General features: G+C 37.6%; 2 protein-coding genes across 2 annotated transcripts; one reads left to right on the forward strand and one right to left on the reverse strand.

Annotated features, from left to right (window-relative positions):
* The first annotated feature begins 39 nt into the window (after positions 1 to 39).
* Positions 40 to 5594, forward strand: LOC121254082 (pentatricopeptide repeat-containing protein At1g26460, mitochondrial-like). Its single transcript, XM_041154044.1, has 7 exons — positions 40 to 772; positions 1889 to 2111; positions 2209 to 2691; positions 3617 to 3823; positions 4263 to 4400; positions 4494 to 4682; positions 5309 to 5594. The coding sequence occupies exons 1-6, from the start codon at positions 144 to 146 to the stop codon at positions 4680 to 4682; spliced, it is 1869 nt and encodes a 622-aa protein (XP_041009978.1). The 5' UTR covers positions 40 to 143; the 3' UTR covers positions 5309 to 5594.
* A 1077-nt stretch (positions 5595 to 6671) lies between these two features.
* LOC121254080 (triose phosphate/phosphate translocator, chloroplastic-like) lies at positions 6672 to 11907 on the reverse strand. Its single transcript, XM_041154042.1, has 12 exons — positions 11080 to 11907; positions 10810 to 10881; positions 10281 to 10346; positions 10110 to 10188; positions 9899 to 10019; positions 9249 to 9344; positions 8889 to 9001; positions 8189 to 8266; positions 7948 to 8064; positions 7500 to 7599; positions 7271 to 7371; positions 6672 to 6961 (listed from the first exon to the last, which is right to left on the reverse strand). The coding sequence occupies exons 1-12, from the start codon at positions 11370 to 11372 to the stop codon at positions 6935 to 6937; spliced, it is 1263 nt and encodes a 420-aa protein (XP_041009976.1). The 5' UTR covers positions 11373 to 11907; the 3' UTR covers positions 6672 to 6934.
* Between the last annotated feature and the right edge of the window lie 3232 nt (positions 11908 to 15139).

The following is a 15139-nucleotide window of genomic DNA, read 5'->3' on the forward strand; positions in this document are numbered from 1 at the left end:
TAACCTTCTCTCCCCCAAATAATATTATAATGCCAATAACACCCTCCCCTCCCAAAACCCTAGCCAAACAGAATCAGAACTGAATTTGGACCAAATGAGACGTTCTACAGCTCTACTCCTCCAGTGAAGGAAGCTCCCAATCAATGGCTTCCCAAATGGCGATCCTCACTCGCACCCGAGCCTTAATCAAGACCACCACTATTACCGACTCCAACCTCTTCTTCAAGACCATCTCAACCTTCACATTTCTCTCCCAGGAGCCCCAGCTCGCCGAGTCGACTCACTCTGAACCACCCTCAGCCTCTAGCCCACTCCCTCCCAACCCGGCCTCGGGAAGTCCTCTCTACAACGAGAACTGGCGGAGCCCGATCCCCAATACCTCCCTGACTCAGTCCCTAATTCCCCTGGGTTTTCTCCAACAATCCCCGACCTCTCGCATGCAGGCCCTGTCTCAAACCCTTGACGTTCACAGCTTGATGAATGTATTCGCTGACTGGATGACCTCCCAGCGCTGGGACGATATGAAGCAACTCTTCGAGTTCTGGATTCGGTCCTTGGACAAGACCGGCAAGCCCAACAAGCCCGATGTCAATCTCTACAACCATTACTTGAGGGCCAACTTGATGAACAACGCCACGGCCGGCGAGTTGCTCGACCTCGTCGCCCAGATGGAGGACTATGCGGTCCTTCCCAACACGGCCTCGTTCAACTTGGTCCTCAAAGCCATGTACAAGGCCAAGGAGACCGTGGCGGCTACCAAATTGCTCGAACGGTTGGCCATTCATTACTTCTTCAGAATATATATTATGTGAATGCCTGTATAGCAATACCTGTCACAAATATAGGAAATGTTTGGAAGATTTCTATATGTATACGTAGATGAATTTCTCTTTGGAAATGTCATGGTGTGCATGATCTTGTGCTGATTAGGATTGTCTTTGTGCTAAAAAACGAAATGCTGAGTACTACTGCTTCTGTATGAATTTCAAGTTCTAGTTTTTTTCGTTTTTAATTTTTAGTTTTCTTCTAACATCGAATTATATACACTTGAGTTCCATACGTCTATATACGTGGATCAATTTGCAAGCTTTACAATTTTTATAATTGAATATTTAGCCGCGACATCACCAATATATATAAAGTTCTGGCTGCATCCTCTTGGTGCAAGTAAATGAATGCATTAAAAAGGCCGCGGGGGGGGGGGGGGGGGGGGGGGGGGGGGGGGGTGAGATGCTTGTAAAATGCCCTTTAAACCGAGCAAGTCTTATCTCCACTGGAATTCACATGCAAGCATAATAGTACACCTAAAATAGCACAACTAAAAGTTTCCTAATTTAGAAGTAGTACGTAAACTGCATTAAGACCCTTTTCTTTACACGTTGAACATGTAAAGAAACCAGTCATTATAGTTTATGCCCTTTTTGGGCATCGTATTTGATATACGGGAAAAAATTATTAAAGCTAAATATTTCAGAAGGATCTCCTTTCTTTACTTTTGCCTCTTTGGAGATGATATCCTAAGGAAATGACTCAATGAGTACTTATATATGCGTATTCAGTTATAGATTGACTTTTTTAATGTATCATCTGCACTTGCTGTTTAACAGGATGCTGCAGACAGGGAAAGAATCTATGCCTGATAATGAGTCATACGACTTGGTTGTTGGCATGCTATTTTTGACGGACAAGATTAATGCTTCTTTAAAATATTTAATTTGATATACGGGAAAAAATTATTAAAGCTAAATATTTCAGAAGGATCTCCTTTCTTTACTTTTGCCTCTTTGGAGATGATATCCTAAGGAAATGACTCAATGAGTACTTATATATGCGTATTCAGTTATAGATTGACTTTTTTAATGTATCATCTGCACTTGCTGTTTAACAGGATGCTGCAGACAGGGAAAGAATCTATGCCTGATAATGAGTCATACGACTTGGTTGTTGGCATGCTATTTTTGACGGACAAGATTGATGCTTCTTTAAAATATTTAGATGTGGCTTTAAAATCTGGTTATATGTTGTCAACGAAGGTCTTTACTGAATGCGTGCGGAGCTGTGTTAATGAGGGCAGGCTAGATACATTGGTGTCAATCATTGAGAGGTGCAAGGTACATGACTAACTGGATAAATACTTCAAACATTCCCTGCATGAAGGTGCACTTTTCACTTGTTTCTAATGGGTGGCTGTTCTATTGGTGTTTTCAGGCAATGGATCAGAACAGAGCTCTTTGTCCTTCCTGGAACTTGTGTAACTATATTGCAGAAATTGCAATGCAAGAAGATAATAGCAAGTTAGCATACTATGCCCTGGAATTTATGGCCAAATGGATTGCTCGGGGTGAGCAAGTGAGGCCAGCTGTTCTGCTTTCTGTAGATCAAGGATTAGTATTGTCGGCACTGGGAACTGCTGGTAGAACCTACAGCGCCTCTCTCCTAGATGCATCATGGGCAATCTTACGACGCTCTTTGCGTGAAAAGAAGGCCCCTAACCCAGCATCTTACCTTGGGAAGATATATGCCCTTGCATCATTGGGAAATCTGCAGAGGGCTTTTAGTACCCTAAATGAATTTGAGTCAACGTACGGCAATCCCAATAAAGAAGCAGAACAAGAAATGTTCTCTCCCTTCACCTCTTTAAATCCATTGGTCACGGCATGCTCTGAAAAGGGTTTTGAGACTTTGGACTCGGTATGTCTTTCCATATTTGAAAGTTATTAAATAGTTTTCTCCAATCATATAATTCTGTTCATTCGCTGGCCATCTATTAGTCTTTTATATATATATATATATATATATATATACACACACACAATCTTCTCTTTCAATAACTTGCATTTGCTGGGCTATTCTTAAGTTTCTGAGAGTTGATGATACAAATTAATATGGTTGTTTTCTTTTCACCTAAAAGTCCTAGCAACACTAATTAGTCGAAAACAGAAATATTGTGCATATCCTCTCAACTCCCCATCCTCTATGTGCCTTTAGGTTTGTTTTTATTTGGAGCAAGAAATCCAAATATATTTTTCATGCCACTTGTTTATCTCATGAGAAAAACACTAATGGGAGGTTTGGATACCAAATCATCTCAACTCATCTCATCTCATCTCATCATTATAACTTTTCCAAATTCCCAAACAAAATACAATAAACAATTCTACTTTTTCAAATCTCAAAACAAAAATAATATTTAAAAAAATATTTTAACAATATTTTATTCAACTTTCAACTTTCATCTCAACTCACTATCCAAACCTCCCTAGTGCTTATATGCTTAGCATTTTGATTATATTCTTCATTGAATCAATATAGCTTCAAATTATTATTTATAGGGCTTTTAGTTCGTTTTATGTTTGTTTTCTAATTTATATGCAATCTTTCAATTGAAGCGCATTTGGTTTACGTGTTAATTTTGACAGTTCTGCTTATCTTGGACTATATAATATTGTAATTGTATATCAAGATTGATACACCGACAGAATAGAGTAGATTTTGTGTGCTCCTCTGCTGGTGATTATAAAATGCATATGTGATTCATGTGACTAGGTATTATGAGTTAAGCCTACTTGTTCATTTGCAGCTTCTTGCTGATCTGTATTGTTGTCATATTCCTCAGGTATATTTTCAACTGGAAAACTTGAACCGTGGAGATCCTCCTTACAAGTCTGTTGCTGCTCTAAATTGCATAATTGTAGGTTGTGCAAATATATGGGACCTTGATCGCGCCTACCAGACTTTCGAGGCAATTGGTTCCACTTTTGGACTGACCCCTGATATTCATTCATACAATGGTCTGATGCATGCATTTGGCAGACTCAAGAAGGTTGGATATTTGAGGACTTTGCTTCCCCTCCCCCATCTCTCTCTCTCTCTCTCTCTCTCTCTCACACACACACACACACACACACACACACACACACACACGCACGCACGCACGCAAGCACGCACCTGTGCGAGCACACACAGGAGGACCCACTTTATGACTGGGGCATAATACTCTCATTTGGCATTCTTAATGCTCCCTTAATCTGTCTCCTAGCTTTAAATCCCTGGATGAGGACGTTGCAGTGAGTTGATCTGGGAGAGAAAGAAACTTGCCCAGTGGTGGTACTCACATCTGGTATTGAGGCTGATTAAGGGACTGCCAAAACTTCTATTTCCTTGCAGTCCATGATTATGTGCACCCATTGTAGAAGGGCGACACACATGCACACACTAAAGAACAAGCATCTTGCTCAGTTTAATTTCTGGTTATTTTGCAGACATTTGAAGCTTCAAGAGTGTTTGAGCACTTAGTAAGTTTGGGTGTTAAACCAAATGCAATGTCATATTCATTGCTTGTTGATGCTCATCTCATCAACCGAGATCCAAAAGCTGCTCTCTCTGTGATCGACGAGATGGTAACTGCATTTTTTATTTGGTTTGTGTTTTCCAATTTGGTCTGTTATCTATGGAAACAATCTAATGTCCTGTGTAATGAACCTGTTGATCAGGTAACTGCTGGATTTGTACCATCGAAAGAAACACTTAAAAAGGTCCGAAGGCGTTGTATTCGTGAGATGGACTATGAGCAGGATGACCAGGTACAGGCCCTGGCTAGAAAGTTCAAGATTCGAATGGGTGCAGAGACTCGCAGGGACATGCTGTTTAATCTCGAGTACAACACCGGTTTCGTCAGATAGGTAATGAACACAATTTATGAATACATACATCAAAGAATAAAAAAGTAGTTATTCTCGTGGCCTGAACCAGTCCTGCTGACCTAAAGCCAATGTATTTCAAATTTGGGCTATTCTCAAGTACATTGTTTAATTTTTTTTATTGGCACCGGGTGTTGAAGAACAATGTCCAGACTAATTCTGGGGTGCACAATCCCTCGGCAAAGAGTTTTCTGCAAGTGCACCTCAAACAATTCAAGGGGAAATTCCCCTAGTCCAATGGCGCTTAGAAATGTTTGCACCCAAGAGGATTCGAATCTTAGACTTGGAGGAAGAATACCACCAAGACCGAGACCCTTACCTCTCGAGCCAACCCCTAGGGGTTTGGGGGAAGAGATCAGGCAGTTTTATGTTGCAAGTGCCTAGTTTCACTGTTCAGAAGATCACAGCCAATACCTAAAAGTTTGTCTTTGTGGCACATCATTTCAGTTTTAAAGTTTGTCCTGTGAATGTATTCCGTCTTGGCACAAAAGATAGTTGCTACTCGGTTTTTCATAAGAAAAGAGGACTAATATATGCTTGAAGCATGAAGTAGCATGCCATACATCAACCGTGTATGTGCTTATTAGTCATTGTGTTTTTGCTTGCAGATCTGCCTCTTTTTGGTCTGGAAAATCTCAGTGCTAAAAATTTGGTCGCCAAATTTACAAAGTTGTCTAGCTTCTCTCTCAATGAGATTTCATGCTTTGTAAATTATCAGATAGTTCTCAGATTTTGAGTCATGGCATGATTTGTTGGAATCAAAGTGCCCTACAGCATCATTTATACTTCTATGTATTCTTTCCATGCTTTCTGAAAAAAAATGTAGAAATTCTAGAGGGCACTGACTTGCTAAACGAGAGAGTTTTGAATGTTGAAGAATAATTTAAGAGAAAACCAGTAATTCAAAATATCTGGAGTAGGCATTTCGATTTCCATGTCAATACTTTGTGGGTTGTTATGCTGTGGCATGGACATTGAAATGCAATAGTTGAATCCGAATAACCTGCTTAAATTGTTCATATGATCAATTTACAACACATTGAGGGTTGAACATTGTGATTGTCAGAGCATTGCCTTTTCTGCTTATAATGCTAAACTTAATAAGTTCAGTGAGCGGCTTGATGTAGGATATGCTGTTTTCTGCCACAATTGAGTGTTTCTTAATAATGTTCTCTGTCTTAAGCATGTTGAGGTAGGGCATGAAAACGTAGGAGAACAATTCAATGTGGTATTGACAATCTGTAAACTACTCTCTATTGGTAATTCAAATAAGGTTTTCTGCATATGTGACTTTTGTCTTCATTTTACTCGTGAAGTTGCTGAGCCACAAAATAGATCAGCTAACATCTAGTAAAGACGCTATTGACTGATGAAGCTGAGAAAGAGGACAGATCATGAGAAGTCAATGTATCAGTTAATCCTTGGTATATCCTCTCCTCTATTAATGTAAATAGTTCTAATCCCGACGTGTGCACCATCTGAAGAGGTTGAAATCATGTGTTTCTAGGTTGCGTTTGGATGTTGAGATGAGTTGAGTTTTTTATGAATATTAGTAAGTTGAGATGATGAAGTAAGTTTTGTGAGGTTCACTTAAGATGCGTTTAGATATGTTTGAATGTTAAAATGAGTTTAGATATATTTATGAGAATTTGAAAAAGATTGCGAATCCCGCGTGTAAAAAGGTGTTTAATTAAAAAAAGATTGTAGGTCTCACGTGTAAAGAGGTTTTGAACTAAGATGAGTTTAATGATTTGAGAATTGGGTGTTTATATGTGATTAAGTTTAAAATTAGACTAAATTGAGTTCATCTTAATATAGTCCAACATCTAAAAGGGATCTTATTCTCACGGGTGCCTATTAGAGGACACAAACATGTTTCAAAAGGAAACAAGATGCGGAGAAAGAGAAAAATGTACGTGTCGGAAAAGAGAGGAAAGTTACGATAAGCATATATTTTAGTGCAAATTCATGGAATAAAATACAACTTCGATTATTTATTTTAAAAAAATTACAACATCGAAACAACTCAGAGAGGCTAAAATACAAAACGAGTTTGTTGAATTTGTTATTTCTTTCCTCTATTTCCTAGATATTATTTTAATGGAAGCGATCACGCAAAGTTTGAGAAGTTGAACCATCCAATTTAAACAGCAGCAGCCGTCTGACCCTGAACTCACCAACTACTTTATATGGGCTTCCTTGCTACCCTCATCGATATGAAGAAGGGTGTAGCCCTATGATTTGGAAGTTGCAGCAGCCTTCTGAAAATGGTTAGTGATAAATCATGAGGTCAAAGAGAAAATGGTTTCGAAAGACCTGAATAAAGATGAATAATAATTTGGTCATGAATTTCATTCAAGTTCATTCCAAGTGCTAAAATTTTGGAAAAAACCAGTGGAATTTAAAATAACAGTTGCACTTGTCAATGGTTCATGTTAAGTAGAAAACAACCTTTTTTTTTTTTTTTTTTTTTAATAAAAAATGCTCTTTAGTCTCCTTGAGAACAAGTAGTCCATAGCTACCCTAAGGTGTGATAATACAATATATTACAGAAATAAGAGAAATCGTACCCTTTTTTCCTCTTCCAGGTTTGCCTTTATTAGGGAGTAGATGGCAACACCTGCAATCGCTACAGCAGTACCAATCCCAGTTTGTGTGGATATCCTATTGCCTGACAAATTTTGCAGTCATAGGAAAATGAAAACATCATGTCAAATATAAGATTTTCAAATGACTGAAAATTCTGTCTGCTTGTTTAATACTTCATATAAATGGCATCGATAAACAGTGAACAATTACCGAATACAACAATGGAGAAACCGATGACGAAAACTCGCTTCAAAACATTTCCAACTGCATGTGTAAGTGGTGCAACCCTTTCTAAAGTGTTGGTAGCAAGCTGCAATTGCAAGTTCAAACCTTAAGTAAGTCAACAGATATGGGTACAACAAAATGCTTCATCTTTCAAGCTGGGGCCAGAGAGATGGAAAATGTTTCAGTTTCAGCAAATTCGAGTCACATCATGTTTCTACAAGACACTGAGACAAGGTCGCAAGACCACAGGTTGCGTAAACATCCCAGATAGAGGCACGTGATATTCATTCCTGTTCCATTCAATTAGTATAGGCCTATATTGCTAACCCAGACAAAGGTTGAAACCAATCAGAAAAGTTCGAGATGCCGACATCAACAGCTATCAAAACACACTTAAGAAGGATCTGTGGCACATGGCATGTCTATGGCATACCTGATTGTAGAGATGATAAAACATTCCAATCCAGAACAGATCAGACAAGAATTTGTATAGGCCCACTTTGGCAATAGCATCCCTAAAACCATGTTGCATCAGTTGGGGGCCCTCAATCTGAAAGCAATGCAAGGAATCCCATAGTTATATATATATATATATATATATATATATATATATATAAACATTTAATGAAACATTAAGCTTATCAAAACTTAATAATGGTTCTAATTTGACTTACAAGTACTGCAGGTGGAATGCAAACCAAGAGGGCAATGATTGAAATATAAGCATACACATTTGTGCTGTCCATTCCTGTCTGTTACAATCAAAGTGGTTGAATCAAATGTATAGACAATCAAAGTGGTTGAATCAAATGTATAGACAATCTTTCCAAAAATATATTTCTAGTTACAAAAGTCTCAGTCATTGCATGGTATGAAGTAAGATCTCAAAGGGTGTATTGTAATTCTATTATATATGACTATGGTGCTTTGCAAAAAGTTACAACAATTGGCCGTGCCTAAGACATCACCTCAATCAACTCAACTCAGCAATGCCTTGCCGCTAAATGCAGTTATGTAGGAGTCATTTCACACATCAAAGACAGCATTCAGTGACGGGTCATTTAACAAGTCAAACACAACTGTACTGAAAAAAAGTTTTCCTTAGAACATGCATATTTCAAAACATGCCTTCGATTTTCAAAAGATTATCATGAATTGGACAGATTCTGATGTAAGGATATTTATTGGATAATGAAACTCCATAGGGTTGCTCTCTCATACGAAATCCTTCCATCAATTTCAAATTTCATGAACTAGACCAAAGAGCATGAAATAAAACCAGGCACTTGAGCCTAGAAACTATACTGTAGACCTCATAAAACGAATAACAGAAATGACTTGTTAGCAAGTAGAACACTAGCTGAAAGCTCTTACCATTGCCTTCTTTGAATAGATACTCCTGTAGGTGAACGCAATGTTGGAAATCATTGCACTGATGAAACCAGTCCAGTTGAAAGAAAGTTCAGTTAATGAGGCCATTGATACACCTAAAAAAGAAGTCACAGATTGATTATCAGCTGATGACTTATAAAAGCTTGCCTTTATACTGGATTCAGATTAAGAAGCAAATTGGCAATGTCCTTGAGAAATTGGCTGCAAATGCATACTGTAGATGCACACATACAGTGCATATAAAAAGGAATATAATATAAGAGTGAAATGTCCTGTGTGAGCACTATCAAATCAGGCTTCTATTTTTTCTGTAAAAGAGAAAATAGAAGTTTGAAGAATTACCAATAACTACAGGGGCCAATGATAGCCACAGTGACAGGGGAATTTGATGGCCCAAAACAAACTGAGAAGCAGCAGCATTGAAGAATGGCTCCAGGGCTGCAGAAAAAAAATCAAGACTAGTAAGAGAAAGATCAAATCAATGGTCAGATACAATTGTTCAAAGAGGCATACGCACAACTTAAACATCAAAGTAGTTTAGCAGAATTAAAATAAAGAAACTTTGATGACAAACTAAAGCATGCAAGTCAAAGAAATCATCAGTAGATGTATCTATTTGACATATCAATGGGATTTTATGACAAATGTTTGTATAAAAAAAATCAAACCGCATCATCACAATCATCGAGCCCAAGGAGATGATGATGCACAACAGACTTTAAGCATCACCATCAGCACCCTTCTTTTAGCTCAAATGTTACTAGGACAACGAACTTTTAATTCTGGAACATACAAGTTGAACATATGATGCTGACAACTGCCACCGAAACAATATAGCCTCATGCCTATAAAGATCTCATAAAAAGTGTAGATACGGACATGCATGCCTACACTTAGAGGTATTTCAAGGACTTCCATCAGAACCAATAGACATAAAATAATGATATAAGCATAAAAAGCTTTAATGATACACTTAGAGGAAAATTTTATACCTTTAATTGTGTGTGTAAAAGATACGGCAACAGCTGCAAATGATACATTGGACATGACATGCCCAAGGGCATGACAGAATGCCACAGGAGTCAGTACTGCCAAGAGATCCTTATCAATTGGCTGGTTGCAGGGGAAACTAAGTCATTAGTACAAGTGATAATGCATGTATCTGGAGAAGAAAAGATGGAACATGAAGAAATCAAGACTTACAGCACGTTTTGGTAGACCAACAGCCCAAGAAACAAGACAGTACACCACTCCAACTAGAAGATGTACAACAGAGACAAAGCTGCAAAGATATAAAATATGTTTCAAATGGCGATTTGTCAAAAGCTATGGTAATGGAAAAAGTGAAGTTGAAGCATGGTCAAAGAAGCGTACTATGGATATGGGAAATAATTATAGACTTTCTTGTTGAGTATATTGAAGATGACATTTAAGAAGTACCTGCATGCTCAAAAAAATTGATAGCTAACATTAGTGCGACACACATGCTATACAAAGAAATACATAATCACCACCTCTGAACCGAAAAGCCCTGGAAAAGGAAAGAAAAATAAAACTCCAGAGCCCCATTAACTTATTCTGTAAATGTACGCAAAAATAGCTTGCAGTCTGTATTTAAAAAGACCCCTTGCAATCTAACATATTTTTCATGATAAAGAGCTTGAGCATTAGTGATATTCTGTCAAATGGGTCCTCAGTGACAAATTCAATCAACTAATTCCAAACTAGTTGTCACTATTCTTCAGATTCTTACATCTAAAATGGGCATCAGCAATGGACCTTTTGGTCTAATGGTATTTAGAAAGCCCCATATTCCCAATTCCGTTTGTTAAAGGAAAAAAATGTCCAAATGGCAAAACAAACACACACCGACACACGTACATTACATGCTATGATAGCTTACCACATGAAGAAAAAGAAACCGGTGACCAACGCAGGAAATCTCTCAGCAAAGCTCTTAGAAGGCTTCGCATACCTGCACTTTCAGATAAGTAGGTCAAACAAACGCAGACCCACCCCAAGTTAAAAAATTGCGTTTGGTTGCTTAGAAAACCCGTGTAAAAAAAGGAAACTTCTTTATGTTTCTTTCTTCTATTCCATTTTCTCAGCATCCAAACGGATAGTGAAGAATTTTCACTAATGAAAAATAAAAAAGGAGAGTGATGAATTTGACCCATCGGCATCCGCGGCTGCAGCTTCCACAACCGGAAATTCAATAGAGCCTCGACGCCTCAGCAGCTCGCTCCAACCGGAAAACCTCAAGGTTTTGCCTGATAATTCAACACGTGTGGGAGGTCCCCGGTTCTCCGGTAACGGCGAAAACGCCAAGCATGTGGTCTTAGATGTCAGTGACCGAGTCTTGAGCACAAAGGGATTTGTTGCTACTCTGTTGGGTGATAAGTATAGTGAAGAAAGTCGTGTAGTTTGGATTGAAGACTGAAATGAGTTGGTGATTGAAGCCATCATATGCAAAAAGATAGACAAACTATGCTGAGTTTTGATGAGGGAAATGGTGTGGGGGCCCTTAACTCGTACAATGAAATTGAAAAACGTTGAAAACTAAGCGAAGCTGTATGCAGCAAAGAAAGCAGAGAAATCTAATTGGTCCTTGCAAAAACCAAGATCGATACAAACCAAATATTAATTGTTGAAAAATATTCAGTAAAATCTGTGGACTTTGGCTTAAAAAAATAGACAAAAGAGGAACAATGGTCGAGACTTGAGAGCCTGATAATCAAAACAGTTTCTGTTACAAAAGAAATCTCCGAAAAGAAGCGTTACGAGTCTGAGAACGAACTTCTACTGCATGGTAGCTTCTGGGAGTTCTTGGAGAGAGTGATCATAACCTCATCATGTCATGGACTCCAATAATGGGGGGAGAGAGAGAGAGAGAGAGAGAGAGAGTGTGTGTGTGTAAAATGGAATGGCTAGCTTGTTCCTTGATTCTTTCGTCTTTTACGGTGTCTGCTTTGTGCATTTTCATTGCAAAAGAGAAGTGCAATATGGTAAGTTAGGTGACTGGTACTTCAAGTTTCAACTAACATGTTGGATCCCATTTATCAAAGTTGCAAACACCCACAAACATTCATATATATTACGGTTCTACATAGTTGGAATTTTATACCTTTTCCGAATGGACAAGAGCTGTTGTCCCTTGGAGTCCACAAACAAGTTGTAAATAGACAGTTTTTTGAGGTTTTCATAAAATAATTTAACGATATATATATATAAAAAAAGAAGGCAACAACATCTCTATCCAACAAGAATGAAACCTTTTTATTTCATTTATTTTTAATTTTTCTCATAATATTACTCTTCAACCCTTTTCAATTCCAGATCACACCCGCTCTTTTGGCAGGCTCTGTGAACAACACTGTTTGAAATAATAATAATAATAATAATAATAATAATAATAATAATAATAATAATGACAATGACAACAACGATGATAATAGCATTACAATCCCAACTTGGTCAATGTTGTCATCATACAAAACGATTATACGATATTTACATAATTTATAATTATACTTAAAATTATTCAAAAAAAAAAAAAATATTCCAATTGAAGTAAGTCTCATGACTAATGATCAACTTTCTCCATGGATACTTTTCCATAAGAATCTGATCCTGACTTATGCTTAAACATTAAGTAGAAGAAGCCCAATTCTTTTTGTTTAAATAATAATTTAGAAAAGACTAAATGTTTGGTGGTGGGGACTGGGAAGCCATGCAGCAACCAGTAGTTGGAACTTGGAGGGACTAGTGTAACTTGGCTAAGCCTACGATTACCAACCTTTTGAAGGTTAGTTATATTCAGTTAATTAGGCCGTCATATTTTATATGGGTCTCCAATAAAATATAATAAACAAAAAAAGAAAAGAAAGGTATCTCGTTTTGAACTATATAATGAATAAAAGCAACAGCGCATGATGGTTGTCGTAATTGTTGTTGTTATTATGGTCGGCAAAGCATTAAAATGATAGCAATGCTATTGGTCGTTGTCGTCATCATCATCGTCGTCTACACAATAACGAATTTGCATTATTAGCATCGATGTTGTGTTGTCGTTGTCATCTTCATCTCTAGATGTGTCCCTACTTGGCTAGTTGGCTACTTGCTACAATACATACGTACGTACATACATATGGTATTGATAATTATGATACCTCGAACCTCTACATGAATTGGTGGGAATGCCACCCACGAGATATTGGGCAGGGTTCATCTCTTAATTTCATTTCTTCAAAATATATATATATATATATATATATATATTTAATTTTAAAAATTTCAAATGTAATTAAGGGATTTCTGAAGAATGAGATGAGATGAAAAATTTGTTAATAGTGGTGAAATTATTTGATTTATGATGTTTGATTGAATTTTAGAAAATGAGAGAAATAATTGAATAAAAATATTATAAAATTATAATATTATTATAATATAATTTTTTAATATTATATTTGTTTTGAGATTTGAAAAAGTTGATTTTTTTTTTTTGCTTTGTTTAGAAGTTTTGGAAAGTTGTAATGATTAGATGAAAAATTTGAACATTTGAAATTAAAAAATGTTTGTGTTTGAATAATGTTTTGGAATGAGATGAAATGAGATGAGATAAACTGGAATGAGATAAACCTCTTCCAAACAACCCCTAAAAGTCATGTCCCAAAAAATTGGTCTTAAATATATCAAATTAAAATGAAAAATGATGCTATGCTCCATGATTTTGCCACCTCATTTTAACTGTTTATGTATTTAATTTTTTTTTTTTGTTTAATAGTTAAGAAAGTAACTATTAATGTATTGGTATTTCTTTTATTTTTAAAAAAATATTTAAAGATATTTAAAAAATATGAAAAAAAAATAAAAAATAAAAAAGTGACATTAGGCCTAGAAGCACGCCTAGCAGTACATAGTAGCAGCCCCCAATTAAAATTGGCATCTAAACCCATTATGTGCGATTACAAGAGGAGGCCCAAACTTCGGCCACAATCACATTGCATGCCCAGCTCTGCTCTTCCCGGAGAGTCCCTTTGGATCAAACTCCGAAAACCTAAACGAAGAAAATCGAGAATAAAAAAATGCTTTCGTTTTATAAAAATAAATAAATGAATTTTACAGTACCAGACACTGCTTTTTTGGAAGCAACATTTTGGTGTATGATAATGATACCTCCGTAGAGAAACCAGGGAATGAAAGGGGCGTGAAATGCAGTTGCTCCAGGCAAAAATGCACAAAACATATATATATATATACTAACAGCCTTATACAACATACCTGTTGAGAAAAAATAAAAAATAAAAATCCATATCGTGTGTAACGTAGGCTTACTATATAGAAAAACTCAAAAGAAAAAAAAAAAAAAAGCGCCACTTTTTAGAAAAGCAAAATGTTCCTCATACGTGATTGGTATTGCGCCATGACAAATAACAACATGATCAACACCGCGAGAGCCAAAGGCGGCGTTAATGGCTCTTTCTTGAAAAAGAAGCAGTACTCGTCGTTTGGACTGTCGTCACCGTATGTTGAGATCTCGGACGTACGTTTGGAAACTTCCGATAACGATAACCAATGCAGGGTTATCACGAGGACCAGCGGTATTGCGCGGACTGCCCAACTCTTTTGTGATCCTAAGAATTTCGCAATGATCTTCTCTGGAAATCGCCAAGATATACCAAGCAAGATGAAGACGAGCAACAACACTAGCAGAACAGGGCAAGGCAGAGGCTCTACAGTAAGCCACGAGGGCACCGACGATGCGATTGATGCCGAAGACCCAGCACAGAACCCATCATCGACTCCATTCGACTCAGTGGTCAGCCGGATCCGATTAGGCACCGAGGCCAGGTCCGGACCCAGCCGCTCCATCGAGCCCATCAGATTCCGCGATCTTGGCTTAGCCCATGACGATCAGGTTCTTAGACGGAGCTAGATAGCTTTGTGGGGGCGGCTGCTCTGGTCTTTGTATTCGGCCATGGAAGGAAGGGTCTGTGCTTGGAAGACCAACACACAGAGCGTTGAAGAAATGAAACGGATCGAACGTGGTGCAAGTGTAAATTCGGTTTCTTCGACTCGGTGAAGGGGCCGCCAAAAGGCGGTTAAGAGACGTTAGAAGCAAATTTGAACTCGACGTCGATTTACTTTCATGCCCCTACTTCGGTGAAACTCGGGTCAACTTCCATGCCAACCATCTATATTGAAAAATACTTTTAACTATAAATAAATTAATA

This window comes from Juglans microcarpa x Juglans regia, chromosome 3D (assembly GCF_004785595.1).
Source record: "Juglans microcarpa x Juglans regia isolate MS1-56 chromosome 3D, Jm3101_v1.0, whole genome shotgun sequence".
NCBI classification, from domain to species: Eukaryota; Viridiplantae; Streptophyta; class Magnoliopsida; order Fagales; family Juglandaceae; genus Juglans; species Juglans microcarpa x Juglans regia.